This window comes from Macaca thibetana, chromosome 14 (assembly GCF_024542745.1).
Source record: "Macaca thibetana thibetana isolate TM-01 chromosome 14, ASM2454274v1, whole genome shotgun sequence".
Taxonomy (NCBI): domain Eukaryota; kingdom Metazoa; phylum Chordata; class Mammalia; order Primates; family Cercopithecidae; genus Macaca; species Macaca thibetana.
The window spans coordinates 77,840,173-77,855,152 of NC_065591.1; the positions used below are offsets into that span (position 1 = coordinate 77,840,173).

A 14,980-nucleotide genomic window follows, 5' to 3' on the forward strand; every position below is an offset into this window, starting at 1 on the left:
AAAGATGCAGACTTGACATCTCTATACATGCTTTTGAGATAAAAGTCAAATCAACCTCTAAATAACATATGGAGAAAAAAATGTGTGTATTAAACACTCACTTCTTAGTGGTTCCATTTCCGATGCCAAGATCTAGTAAAGGAGAAAAAAAAAAAGCATTTTATAACACGAGACTCAGTTTAATAAAACAACATAAAAGAAGATTAAAGTATCCAAAGACTACTTACTGCCCACAAGGTTGGCTAAAGATGAATCCAAGTCATCAGATACTAACTTGTTAGGCGGGAGTTTGGCAACAGGAAGGCTCTGGTTCTGAGAGGCAACTGTTGGTTTGAGAAGTCCACCTAGTTCATCAAAGCCTTAAAGTTACAAACAGATGAAATAGAATTTGTAAGGAACTTTATGATGCTATGGTTTTCTAAAGGAGGTATTTGCCTTTTCTCCTTGTTTGTTCACTGGAAAAGTTATCCAAAAAATAGACATCAGTAAATGTCTTTAAATGGAAAATGGAGAAATTTACCACTTCACAGTGAACTGACTGAGAAGGCTGTATTTGTTTTGACAGAAATCATCTCTTATCTCATGACAAAATTACATTAGGGTTAAAGGGGATAAGAGAGAAGTATTACAAAAGGGAAAAAAAGGAATGTAATTCTCCTGCTTGCCCAGCAAAATTTTTTGAAGACTCATATCTAAAGCAACATAGGTTAAAAAATAGCTCTCTGGAACGTTGAAAAAAGTTCCTTTTGCATTAAGAAATAAGATTTTATAGACCTTTTTTTAAAAGCAGAGAATGTAAGAGTGAACTATATCTCAGAAACTGCTAAATACTGTAATTGCATAAGCCCATCTAGTAAACGAGGACAATTCTTAAAAATGAAAACAAATTTCTTTAAGTTTTCCTCACCAAAGGATAGAAAATTAAAGAAAATCCAATCAAACTCTCTATGGGACTCAATAGTATGATCTAGGAATATTAGAGTTTGAAAAAGAAAGTCACCAAAGATGATAGTTCATAACAATGATTGGTCTCTCTTTCCACTTTCCCAGGCAAGACAAACTAAAATCTAATGCAGCAAAAAAATATTACCATAAATCTACTAGTGCACAGAAAAAATAAATTCTTAGTCCACACATATTTTTTATAGGCTTGCTTCTTAGTTTTTGGAGGATAACTAATTATATGTTATAAAATTAAGAACATCTCAATATATTCTCTCTAAATGGCTAAAAGTTAATTATTAACCAAAATCAAAGGCCATCCCAGGGTAAGAACAAAATTATGAGTGTCAAAGTTTTACAGGCACTTCAAATTAACAAGGTATTAATGAAAACACAAAGTGGAAACCTGGCTCTACAGATCTAAAAAGTTTCTTTAAGACAAATGAATCATAATAAGAATCATATATAAAACAATAAAAAGCTCCTGTACCCGCAGGCCTGATCATTTAATACATTCTAATTATTTATAATAGATTATTTAAACAAGTCAAGGTACCACAAGTTATATTATTCTAGTTTCCAAACATAGCCAATTTCATACATTAAGATACAATACTGTTATTATTCATTTCAGTAAAGGTAAAAATTGCATGCCTAAAAAGGCACAACATAGTCACAACACACAGTCACAAGCAACTTAGCATTCTATAGAGCTAAATCTCTTTTTCTCTCTTATTTTGCTCTAGGACTAACAAAATGTTCCCAAAGTCTAAACTGGCACCAATAAAAGCATAATGACTAAACAGCTCCTTGAAGTTCTCGTCTAGTGCTTGGGGGGATGGGTCAATTTCTTTGGCTACCCCAACTTAATATACTTAAACATTTTAAAAGCAGCATTATTTTTCCTTACACAGAATCTAAATTAGGACACTATAATATTTTTAATAAAATTTTTTTCCTTACCCCCAGAATCTACAATAACATTTGTAGATTTATTTCCAAATACAGATTCAAAGTCCACATTAAGGCCAGCTGAAGGGTGTGGCTGTGCAACTGGAGAAGGAGTGAATCCTGGGTAAACCAAAATGGAAAAAAAAGTTCAATTATTTAATAACTCTACATTTACAACTATTTAATAATGATGACAATAGAATGGAAAATGCAGTAAATTCCCCAAACAAAAACAAAGCCAATCCTTCAAGCAAGATGTTTTCTATATCACATTTTTTGCAGCGATTAGGTTTTCTCTAACAAAATCATCCTACTGACAAAATTAACAAATAAGCAACTGACACTGAATGGAAAATATGCTTCATTACAGAAATCTTTGCGTATCTTTTACCTTAATTTTGTATGAGGATAATCTTTAAAAAACTAAACACATCTAAAATTACAAGATTTTGCATGAAGCAAAATACATACGCAATGTAAGGGATCAGTTGAGAATGCAGTAAGAATTCTGTAGTGCTTAAAAAACAAGTATGAAACCTCTCAGTATCCCCAAGATAAAAGTTTTTCTCCCTCCCACCTACCCATTTTCCATATTTCTCTCCATCCTTCCTTCAACAGTTAATCAAAAGCTAAATAGCTTAAGTTCAGTGATGGGATTCTCAATGTTGCAACTCACTAATCCTTATGTCCATCTGTATCCATGTGCTTTTAAAACATCAAAGAAAAAAGATATGCCACTTTCAACTCTCAACCACCCTCTAACTTCAACTTAGTACTTGCAATAGTGGGGATGACAAGCATAAACTCAAGCATACTAATTAAGCTGACTCTACTCTTGAAACACAAAACCATTAACAGACCTTATTCTTTCTTGCCTGCATTACACTAATGCTAGTGGTATTACACAGATAATAAGCTCATGTCTTTAAGATCAGCCTATACAGAGTTAACAAATATAAGGTTTCCAATTATGCGAGGTTATATTTGAGTAAGGTTCTGAATGTCTAAGGGCTGAAAAGAATTAAAATCACCTAAAAATATTAGGGCTGTCATGTGATTTGGAGAACTTTCAATCATTGAGTATATCCAAATAAACAGCAACCTCGCAAGGATCACAAAGAAGAAATTATTTCACCTTTTGGAATGTTATAAGGCTCCCAAGGTCTCTTCCTTTTCTAAATTCTACTGAGTCAGAATATAAAAAACCAAAGAAACAAACAAAAACCACCTATATTAGAAGGTTAACAACTACACCATTAGGGAGAAGTTAAACTTTTGGTGTCCTAAACTTAGGATCCCTCTCTTCCCCTCCTCTATTCGGGTCAGAATCTCACTGTGAATTCTTAATGTAAAACACCAGAATGTAAAGAAGTACAATGAAGTATGTTGTACTAGAAAGACTGATCTCAAAGAAAACTGTAAAAAGTAGGACAAGATTTGGTGAGATGTCCAAGAAGCTCCTCAAAGACAGAAACAACAATTTGTTATTAGCAAAGAACCATACAAGCTGATACACATTAATGATACTACTTTAAAGTAGCATCTTACACATCCTATAATGACTATTCCGTAGCACACACATTTTTAGAGAATGTACCAGTTTGATCGTGTTCCATAATCACATAACCCTTAAACTACTATTAACTCAAAGACATTGGTCATACAATGAGAACACAAAACACTATCAAAATACGAAATAATTTAGTATATAAATCTCCTGACTATTCATGAAAACGATCTGAGAATCCTAGACTTACCAATTTAATAATATTTTTAAGTGTGCAAGCTGTTTAGGAATTATGCCATCAGCTTACTACTACTGGTTGTTCTCTTAACCTTTACATAAAAAGCGAATGTATCTACTCAAGAAAAAAATCTATCATGCTTAATTATATGCCCATGCTATTATCAGAGTGTTAGTAGTACAGATAATGTTCTTTAAATCATTCTGGTAACAATCTTGGCTATGATGTCACTAACTTTTAGATTATATATGGAACAACAATTTAAAATTAGGCCAATATATCAAATTCCTATTTTCTCCTGCTACTTTGCCTCAGCTTTCTAGAATATGATTGATATAAAAGATAAGCTTATCCTTTATAGTCACACAGAAATGACTTCAATATTTTCTGTAAAAAGAGAAGCCATCTCCTCAAATGCCTAGAGGTACCAATCTGTGAAATTACAACATAATTACCTAAAAGTATAAAAGGTTAGAAAGACTATAAAGTAACCCAGAACTTGTATCTCAAGTTTTAAAAGCCTCTATAGACAGAGGAAAAAAGTTAAAAAAAATCAGTAAATTGCAATAGCGAATCAGCTTTTAATATTTGCTTAAAGTCACATAGTTATCATGGAGGCAAGCAGTTTATTTCCAAAGTAACAATTTTTTAAGTAATTATTGCATGCCTGAAAAACACACGCCAACAAGGTTAGAGTTTTACATCTAATTTCAATGCACATCATCAACTTTTTGTGAAACTATCAGGACTGTCAACTTTTAATTTTTAAAAGTTATTTAAAACAAAAAGACCCAGCTAGTATCACTATTCTAAAAGGGAAAGTTTACAGAAATACACACACACACACACACACACACACACGCGCGCGCGCGCGCGCAAGCACGCACATGCTTAAAAGAGCAGGCGCTGAGCTCTGAGTTAAGGTTAACTTTATGATATTATTACACAGGTCCTGCTTACTCTTCCATTTCACCAAGGCTCAGTGAAAACTTTCTCACTAACCAGCACCAACCCACAGTTTATCATTTAGAAACCACTGCCCTGCAGGACAAATCTCAAGAGGACAGTAATAAATTAACTGAAAAGTACAAGATCAACAAGCTTTGGGGAAAGAAAGGCATTCCAAATACCTTTTACAAAACTTGGTTGGACTGTGAATTGATTTTGGTGGTAGTTTTACAATAAATTAGGGCTCATACTTTTTTGTCAAAGTAACTACTACCATTTATTAAACACTACTAAACACTATGCAAGGGCTTTATAAACAGGGTATTATTTAAACCTCACATAAACCCTATGACATAGTTATTATCCCCGTTTTACAGATGAGGAAACAAAGAGAGATTACATAATTTACCCAAGGTCAAAGATTTAGTAAGCCTGTCAGAACCAAGACTCGAACCCCCATTTGTTTGATTCTAAAATTTATTAGGGGTTTTTCAGTTTAATCCCAAGTATTTCACCTTACATAAAATAGTAAGTAGAACAAGACATTTTTTTACTATTGCTATATAATTAATTAAAAACAACTCAAATTTTATGAACTTCTTGAGCTTTTCATTGCTATTAGACCAAAAAAAGTGAATAATCTTTGGCAATTTTAAAATCTAAAAGCAATAAAGAAAAAAAACCAATGTTTAAGATGACTACATAATAATTTAGGTAAGAAGTACATTCTAATCATGATGTGGTCCACATATACAAGAATTTTAAATTCTTAAAATTTTTTGAGAGATGGGGTCTTGCATATTCCCCAGGCTGACCTCAAACTCCTGGCCTCAAGCTATCCTCCTGCCTCAGCCTCCTAATTAGCAGGAATTATGGGCACCAGCTACTGGACCCAGCTCCCAAGATAGTTTTTAGTGGTAGTTGTTTTGATACTTTTATATGCCTAGCAAAGTGCTAGATGTTACGTAGTCATGTATGTAAAGCTCATGATAATCCTGCAAGACACTATTTTCCTAACTTGCGTAGCCTTAAAAGGGTTAAATACTTGCTTAAAGTCATAGTTCATGAAGCAGAACTAGAATTCAAACCTAAGTTCACTAGGCTCCAAGCACATACCATCAAACGCCCTAATAAATTCCATTTAAAAAAATATTTAGTCCTGTAATCCCAGCACTTTGGGAGGCCGAGACGGGCGGATCACGAGGTCGGGAGATCGAGACCATCCTGGCTAACACGGTGAAACCCCGTCTCTACTAAAAAAAATACAAAAAACTAGCCAGGCGAGGTGGTGGGCGCCTGTAGTCCCAGCTAATTGGGAGGCTGAGGCAGGAGAATGGCTTGCAGTGAGCTGAGATCCGGCCACTGCACTCCAGCCTGGGCGACAGAGCGAGACTCCGTCTCAAAAAAAAAAAAAAAAATATTTAGTCCTGTCCAATTCTTGCGATCAAGAGCCTCAATTCTTTAGTTGTGTCAAGCATTCTTTTTAATCCCAACTTAACTACAGTAATAACTACTATGCACACAGAAAATATCAGCTGGACTTTGAGGTTTTACTGCTACCACAATGGCCTTGAATATATGTGGAAAGACATAGATTATACAAAACTTCAGATTCCATAACCTTGTAATATTAAAACGTTTATATGCTTCTGAAAATTTAAGGTTTGAGAATGGAGTAAAGTAAGAAGATGATAAGCATCTATTCATAAAATCACCAAGTGTTTAATTAAGGCAAATGCAGTTAGGCAAAAAGTAGTGTGTTCTTTGAAAGCAAGTAAGTGTATTTTTTCTTACCAAGTTTATAAAAACTCATTTTAAGGAAAAAAAAAATCCTTCCTGCATAAATAAGTTGTAAAGATACTGTTATCTAGCTCCGAATGAGCCGGCTACAGTAGAAGAAACTAGGCACGTAAAGGTAGTATTAGGAGAAACTTAAGTGACACAAACAATTCTGACAAGGCACACAAGACAGGAAGACAGGAAAGGAGTAAGGACAGGGAAAAAAAGAGGGGAAGGGGGAAGGAAAGAATCAGGGAAGCAGCTAGGGAGGCAGGCAAGGAATAAGAGGAAGAAGAGAAGGTAGAAAAAAGAAAGAGAAGAGGAGGAACAGTTATGAGTGGGATGGGTAATTGAGAAAACAAAAAATGGGGGGAGCCCAAGCACTTGGCATTCTTCAAATGACAACTTACTAAAAAAAGAACTTAAGGCTCCATTAAGTACTTCTAAAAAACTATTCTGTTTGCATAAATTAAAAAGAAAAACCCAACACTGTATCTCATTAGAGAAGAAATATGAGGCAGTTGGCTTTTTAGCCAACACGATCCTGTCCTCTAATGTGTGGTTTCACAGGTGAGAAAGCAAGCCTAGACACTTTCACAGACAATCACATATGCAGCATAGTTAAGACCACAACTCAGTCTCCTTGACATACAATTCAGTGTTCTTGAAGCTTCAATGAGGACAAGCTACCTATTACACTATTACCTATTACACATATCATTGTATCAAATGTCTTCCCTCTGTCAAGATCAGAAGCTGCCTAGATATATAGCTATTCTGGTTTTTCTGGATTGTTCTTAATCCTATAGAGTAAGGGTTGGCAACTTTGTATCAAAATGACATGAAAGAATTACTGCAATGAATTATCACACTTTGGGTATATATGTATTTTAAGCTATTAGACTAGTCATATTTTTAGAAGACCTGACTTGGAACTTTGTCTATTCTCCTTCTACTAACTCGCTTTCTAGTTACTACTTCCTTCCCCTCACTCATTTTTTATCTAACAGAATATTTAGAATGTGGTCACACGATTTGTTTAGGGTATACTGATGACTTTCTGCATGCTGTTTTAATGAAATATTTAAATTCACATTACCCTAAGCTGCTTCTCTGAACCGAACAAAAGAAGTTTCATTGTCTGCCAGGCATGGTAGCTCACGCCTATAATCCCAGCACTTTGGGAGGCCGAGGCGAGCGGATCAAGAGGTCAGGAGATTAAGACCATCCTGGCCAACACGGTGAAACCCCATCTCTACTAAACATACAAAAAATTAGCCGGGCGAGGTGGCGGGCGCCTGTAGTCCCAGCTACTCAGGAGGCTAAGGCAGGAGAATGGTGTGAACCCGGGAGGCGGAGCTTGCAGTGAGCCAAGATTGTGCCACTGCACTCCAGCCTAGGCGACAGAGCGAGACTGTCTCAAAAAAAAAAAAAAAGTTGTTTCATCGTCTTTGGGGCTGGGGGGGAGCAGGGTTAGCATCTTTTTCAGCAGAATTCAAAAACATTTATTTCAGCTTCAGTATATATTTTAAAACTTACTATTCCCTATATAACCTCAGTGTGAAATTCTGCCTTTTTATACTGTAATTACAGAATATCCAAGTCAAGTTGTGTTTCTGCTTTACTATTTAAAATGGAACACATACTTCCTACTTTTATCTCCATACTATCAATAAAGTGAAATCCTTCAGAATGGGATAAAAGATATGCATAGACTTTGGACAATATAAAACTATGACATGCAACAGCTAAAAGAGAAACAAAAGATTAAAGATAGCTGCTAAGAGTGATTAACCACCCTCTCTCCCAAGCACAAAGAGAAAAATATAAACACATATGAACAAGTAAGTTTAAGAGATGTTACTTTTCAACCAGTTCTCCAAACTAAAACAGGAAGCTGCATGTGATACTAGACAGCTAGAGTACTGCATTGTAACATGATAAGAGAACAAAATGCTAAAAAAAAAAAAAAAAAAAAAAAAAAAAGAGTTCAACATCAAGAGAAATTTTCCTAAAAGTTCGTATAAATAAAATTGAGATGCTAGTGTCAATTTAAAAAACTCACTACATGATTGCTGGTTAGTTTTAGAATTTGATATTAAAATCTGAAGTAATTATTGCAGTGCTTTTAAAGTAATTAATGGACACGTAAAATATAGTTAGGCAGTATAAACATTGATTGGAAAAAAAGGTTAAATGGTACTTTACCAACAAACATTTCATGAGTAGGTGTCCTAGTAGTGAAAGTGGATACATCTGAAGAAATGGAAAGGTGAACATCACCACTACTTTTTGTGAGGAAAGGATTTAAGCTTGGAATGGCATCATCAACAGCATCTACAGTAGCAGAGAAAGGATCTGTGCAGTCCAAATGTATTACAGCAAAACGAAGAAAGGAAGTAAATTAATTAGTATTGTAATTAGTCAAAAGATGAAAAGTGAAAAATAGTAGCTATATTATTGTTTATTCATCTTAAATATCTAAATTATCAAAAACAAAAAATATCTAATTAACAAGATGGAAGAATTGCATTTAACATATTTTAAAATTAATCCTTAGAAAAAAATCATTTTATTTGTTAACACCAGAAAGCCAATAGTGAGGTAGTTAAAAAAGAGAATAATAACCAAGATATTTCTATAAAGAGCCACCCATCCCGCACCAATCTTCCCTGTCCTAGGTGAGTGTGTTGGTCACGGTGGTACAGCTGTGTTTACCTGAATAATTGATATCGACAATAGGTATGTGTGTCGTGAGTAAACTTTCAAAGAAAAAAGAGGGTAATGACAAATTAAGGGTAAGAAGCTGTTTCTGGCATATGCAGATAATATATTCAAAATAAAAAATAAAGATGAAGAAAAAAATCTAAGCATGGGGGAAAAGAATTTTAGATAATTAAGAACAGAGATGAAAGAATGCCCACTTAATAGATCAGCAACAGCTTTGAATGTCTATCTAAGAGCTTTAGTCTTTAAATGATTTGCTAAAGGAACAACAAAAGTGTTGTTTCCCTACTAGAATGATATCAAACATGTACCATTATCAAATACTTTATCTAATGTTATTCTAGAATCAGATAAATATTATACTGATACCTTATTCAAGATAATTATCATTCTAATGACTGAAATCTATTTTTCTTTACTTCTCAAGATTTAAAAAGTTAACTAAATGGGGAAAGAAAAAAATAAAAAGCAGCAAAAATATTATATTTTTTTCTTTGTAACATAATTAAAAATAAGCGGATACTCCTGTAATTCTAAACAGTAGAATCTTTCTTGTCTGTTCTAGTTTAGTTCTTGACCTTCACTAAAATATACTGGGGTACCTTCACACTACTAAGGTACTGTATTTTACTCTCAAGATTGTATTATTGCACATTAAGAAGGCAACACTGGCCTAAGGACTAGCTCATTTACTATGATATAGACACATTTCCTTTAAAGTCAAAAAATTCAAGGTAAGCATTCTGCAAGCTCAAATACAACTGTTTGAAAAAGGAAAAAAAAATCAAGAAAATACTCAGGTTATGATTTTTAAAATAACACATCTTTTCAATACAACTTTTTCTGTAACATAAGAACTTTTCTATAATAGTATTCTTATGGAACACCAATTCACACTAAAAAAAATAAAGTCCTACAAATTCATTAAAATATACTGATTATGCTATTCAAACGTGAAATCTTTCCCATCATTCCATTCCCCAATAAATGGAACACTGGGAAAAAAGAATCAGAAAACAATAATTAAGAAATAAAAAGTAGAAAATAGTTACAAGAAGTTGTAGGGGGGTGCAGTGGGTTTTTTTTGTTTTGTTCTTTTTGAGAGTGGGTCTTGCTCTGTTGCCCAGGCAGACTGCAGTGGTACAATCATGGCTCACTGTAACCTCAAACTCCTGGGCTCAAGTGATCCTCCCACCTCAGCCTCCCGAGTAGCTGAGACTACAGGCACGTGCCACCGTGCCTGGCTAATTTTTGTAGAGATGCTATAATACCAATGCTAGTCTTGAACCCCTGTCTGGACTCAAGCAATCCTCCTGCCTTGGCCTCCCAAAGTGGTGGGATTACAGGCATGAGCCACCACGGACAGTGGTTTTTAGTACTAAAAATATATATGTATTTTTAGCTAATATATATACTGATGGTCACTCTAGCTTCTTCTTGCATAAGAAAGCATTAAGCTTAAAGTTGGCCAGTTAGGCCGAAAGTTCTGATTTTTTTTTTTTTTTTTTTTTTAGATGGAGTCTCGCTGTGTCATCCAGGCTGGAGTGCAATGACATGATCTCAGCTCACTGCAACCTCCGGCTCATTGCAACTTCCGCCTCTTGGGTTCAAGCAATTCTCCTGCCTCAGCCTCCCGAGTAGCTGGGATTACAGGCGCGTGCCACCATGCTCAGCTCATTTTTCTATTTTTAGTAGAGACGGGGTTTCACCATGTTGGCCAGGCTGGCCTCGAACTCCTGACCTCAGGTGATCCACCCACTTTGGCCTCCCAAAGTGCTGGCATTATAGGCATGAGCCACCACACACAGCCAAATGTTCTGTTTTTAAATACATGATATTAATAGCTGCATAGAATTTTAAAAGTACATTGTATTTTGTCAAGTAAAATACCTGTTTTTCATGCAAAAAAAAAGCCATGAAATAAGTCATTTTTTAAAAAAAAACCACACACTATTTCTGTAACAGAGCCATTGGTTTATGAGAATACACATGTTCAAGAAAGGTTACCAGTTATCCGCTGTTCTACTGACAGATAGGTTTTATCTAGCACCTAATTTCCCTAGCACCTAATTTCAATCACTTCCTATTATGTGAAACACCTTAGAGAAGAATATTCAGAAATATGTGCAAATGTATTCATAATTAGATCAATCGGATAAGGAAAACCAGTTCCTAATCTACTTGACAAAACATTACAGGTAATCTACAAGATGTTAATTATGGACATTACACTATAATAATAAAAACCAATTCATTAAGGTGTAATAACGCTCCAGCTATTTCAAGTTAATCTATTAAACTGGCAATTCTAAATCCCTTAAAGTTTTTTTTTTTTTTTTTTCCTTTAGATAGTCTTGCTCCGTCGCCCAGGTCAGAGTGCAATGGCACAATCATGGCTTACTGAAGCCTCGAACTTTCTGTGCTCAAGCAATCCCCCCACTTTAGCCCTCTGAGTAGCTGGGACCACAAGTGTATGGCACCATGCCCGGCTAATTTTCTCTTTTTTTTTGTAGAAGCAAGGTCTCGCCATGTTGCCCAGGCTGGTCTCAAACTCCTGGGCTCAAGCAATCGTCTGTCTCAGCTCCCAAAGTGCTGGGATTACAAGTGTGAGCCACTGCACCCAGTTTAAAATTTTTAAATACAGTTTTGTCCATTATTTTTTTCATTATTCATTCAAGTTTATTTTTTTGAGACAGAGGTTCGCTCTGTCGCCCAGGCTGGAATGCAAGGGCATGACCTTGGCTCACTGCAACCTCCACCTCTCAGGTTCAAGCGACTCTAGTGTCTCAGCTTCCCGAGTATCTGGGATTACAGGTGCACACCACCACACCTAGCTAATTTTTATATTTTTAGTAGAGACGGGGTATCACCATGTTGGCCAGGCTGGTCTCAAATTCCCGACCTCAAGTGATCCACCCACCTCAATCTCCCAAAGTGCTGGGATTACAGGCATGAGCCAACACACCTGGCCCAAAAGTTTAATTCTATGCTACACTAGAGTCATTAAAAAAAATCCAAAAAAAGTTAAAACAAAGACTAAAATGGCACCACAGTCATACTATAGCCTTTAAGTCCTAAACAACTGATACCTACATTCACACACAGTAAACTAATTTTTTTTAAAATATTGTTTGGTAAAGACAAGGTCTTGCTATGTTGCCCAGGCTGGTCTCGAACTCCTGGGCTCACGTAATCCTCCTGCTGCCTTGGTCTCCTAAAGTATTGCAATTACAGGTATGAGCCACTGCACCTGCCCAGGTAATCAAATTTTTTCATCAAGTGTTTTGTGTTTCATGCCAGCTAAAAGTAAAGCAAATTACACTTCAGAATGGATTCTATTACACCTAAACTAAAATCTGAAATCTTGCTTCAAATACTCAATGGTGTACCAAGCTGATAATATTGCGTATTTTTAGATATAAAAACTCAAAAGTTTGCTATAATACAAAATGTTCAGGGTGATGAAAACCTAGGTCTTCTCGGGTATTAGTATTCAATACCCACTGCTTGTTTAGACTCCACAACATTTTTTGAAAAAGTCAAGGCTCATTAACAATACAATGAGGGCAACAAGAGAGCTTCTGTTCTCTCATTTTCATTCTACCAAAAGGTGGAATCTTAAATGTCTTTCATATACACATACAAACTTTTCTTCCCTTTATCTCTACCTTATCACTAATCTATCTATGACCAGGAATGCACATCATTTCTGTGATGTTTATAAGAACTACATTAAATACTAGGTCTATTATTGGCATTCATTTTTAGCTAATAAAAGCCAATAAAAGAATAGAACAAGATTTGGGGATTATGAAAAAAATCATACCTTTGTTTTGTCATATACTATAAGAGCAGCATTATATGTAAACTGTTACATATTTAAGTGTTCAGCTAAATAGTTAACTTCAAAATACCCTAAGCATTTAATGTTATGATCTAAGCTTCTCATATATGAGATTTCTTTTCTTTTGAGACAAGAGTCTCACTCTGTCGCACAGGCTAGAGTGTGGTGGCACAAATCTCGGCTCACTGCAATCTCCGCCTCCCGGGTTAAAGTGATTCTCACGCCTCAGCCTCCCGAGAAGTGGGGATTACAGATGTGCACCACCAAACCTGGCTAATTTTTGTATTTTTAGTAGAGACAGGCTTTTGCCATGTTGGTGAGTCTGGTCTGGAACTCCTGTCTTCGTGTGATCTGCCCGCCTTGGCTTCCCAAAGTACTGGGATTACAGGTGTGAGCCACCGCACCTGGCCATATATGAGATTTCTTTATTTCAGTCTAACTTTGTTTAGTCAAACTTTAATTTTAAAAATTAAAAAAATATATATCAATATGATTGTCCTGGATATGAATACTGACTCGAATTAGAATATTCTTGGCTTAAAATACTCCTCAGCATCATGCGGAAGTCAAAACCTTGGTTATCACCAACTCAGAAGCCAAATATCCTTATATGAAAGTCAAGACAGGATTTAATTCTGATTAAACTATGGGACTTAATATGGGGGAAATTTTTACAGAAATAGCATACAAAGCAAAATAAACTAAAATAGAAAAGTAAAACATGATTAAATGTATTCCAATATATTGCAGTCTGTCACATAGAGACTTTGATGGAATAATGTCTTCTAACAGGCCACAGAACAATTCTTACAGATTGAAATTACTTAGAATTGTTCTCCCACCGTAACAGTCTATCTGCTTTCACATGTGACTTTAACAATTTCAAGTAGAAACTTCAACTTGTCATTTTTAGTTGTACATGGTGTCCAGACAAAACAATTAGGAATTGCAGTTCAGCTTCTTTGAAATGTTAAATATATTTTTATTTGGCCTTCTGTAATATTTTTAATCTATTTAGAAAAACAACTCAGCCTTAGTTTTAAAAAGACTACTACATTTTTTAAAAAAGGAAATAAGCTGAAACTGCTTAAATGATCATGTTAATTCTACTAACCTTTTCTAAAGCAATTCACAATAAGGCAGAAAATAATTAAGAATTCAAAAATCAGAACATACCATCAGGGTATCAAGAAACTCCTTTCTAAATCTTAATTTGCTATCTACAGTTCATTCTGAAATAATTCTAAAATACTTAACAATTACTATCTTGTCATTTTTAGGAATTACTCTCAGATCTTAAGATTTAGCTAAATTAAACTAGCCTTCAAAGTCAATTAGTTTTTGAAATCAAGTTCAGGCTCACAAAACTAGCCTGAAATCTAGTGTTTTAGGGTTTCACTATCTGCTCTGTGCCCCACCTTGACACCAAAAGAACTTGTCCAGAAGAGAAAGCGCCCACTTATTCAACTAACGTTTACAAACTACCTGTCAGAACAAAATATTTTAAAACCTGCCTTCACAGAGCTTACTTTCTAGGATATAGTTCCTTAAAAAAAAAATTTAAAATGTTCTTAAATTCAAATCATTAAAATAAAATGAAAAAAGCTTTGTTTATATACTGTAAAAACTCATTAGAATAATTTATCTTGCTATGAGAGATAAGCCTATCACTTCAGAAATGCTTAAGGGCAGCAAACATACCTATTGGCACAAGGGGAAAATTCTTTGACTAGCAAAATCTTTCGGGTCTTAATTTAAAAAACATTTAAAACATTTAAGTCTTGATCATACAGCTGGTCAAGACAATCCTGGTCACAACATAGTTCCTGTGTGGTAATACCATCTGAGTTTTATTAGAACTTTATCATATACTTAACACAAAGATAAGTTATTTCCCCAAAAGTTAAAACAAAAATTCTACACCAAAATCAAAATAACCACTATGCATTTTCTGGTTATGAAATAAAAATTCAACATTAAAAGAATAATCTCATACCTAAAAATACACTTGGTCCTTCCTCTTACATTTATCTTTATTAAATGT

At 34.9% G+C, this 14,980-nt stretch overlaps 1 protein-coding gene across 16 annotated transcripts in view; it reads right to left on the reverse strand.

Annotated features, from left to right (window-relative positions):
* The window catches only part of PICALM (phosphatidylinositol binding clathrin assembly protein), a 113,146-nt gene that overhangs the window by 24,732 nt on the left and 73,434 nt on the right, over window positions 1-14,980 (reverse strand). For 5 of the 16 annotated variants that reach the window (XM_050755832.1, XM_050755829.1, XM_050755827.1 and 2 more), the window contains 4 exons: window positions 8,574-8,723; window positions 1,906-2,013; window positions 228-359; window positions 102-132 (listed from right to left, as the gene is read on the reverse strand). In XM_050755832.1, the coding sequence (XP_050611789.1) occupies window positions 102-132; window positions 228-359; window positions 1,906-2,013; window positions 8,574-8,723 (421 nt within the window). The remainder of the gene's footprint in view (window positions 1-101; window positions 133-227; window positions 360-1,905; window positions 2,014-8,573; window positions 8,724-14,980) is intronic. The other 11 variants (XM_050755833.1, XM_050755830.1, XM_050755828.1 and 8 more) reach the window with 3 other exon arrangements.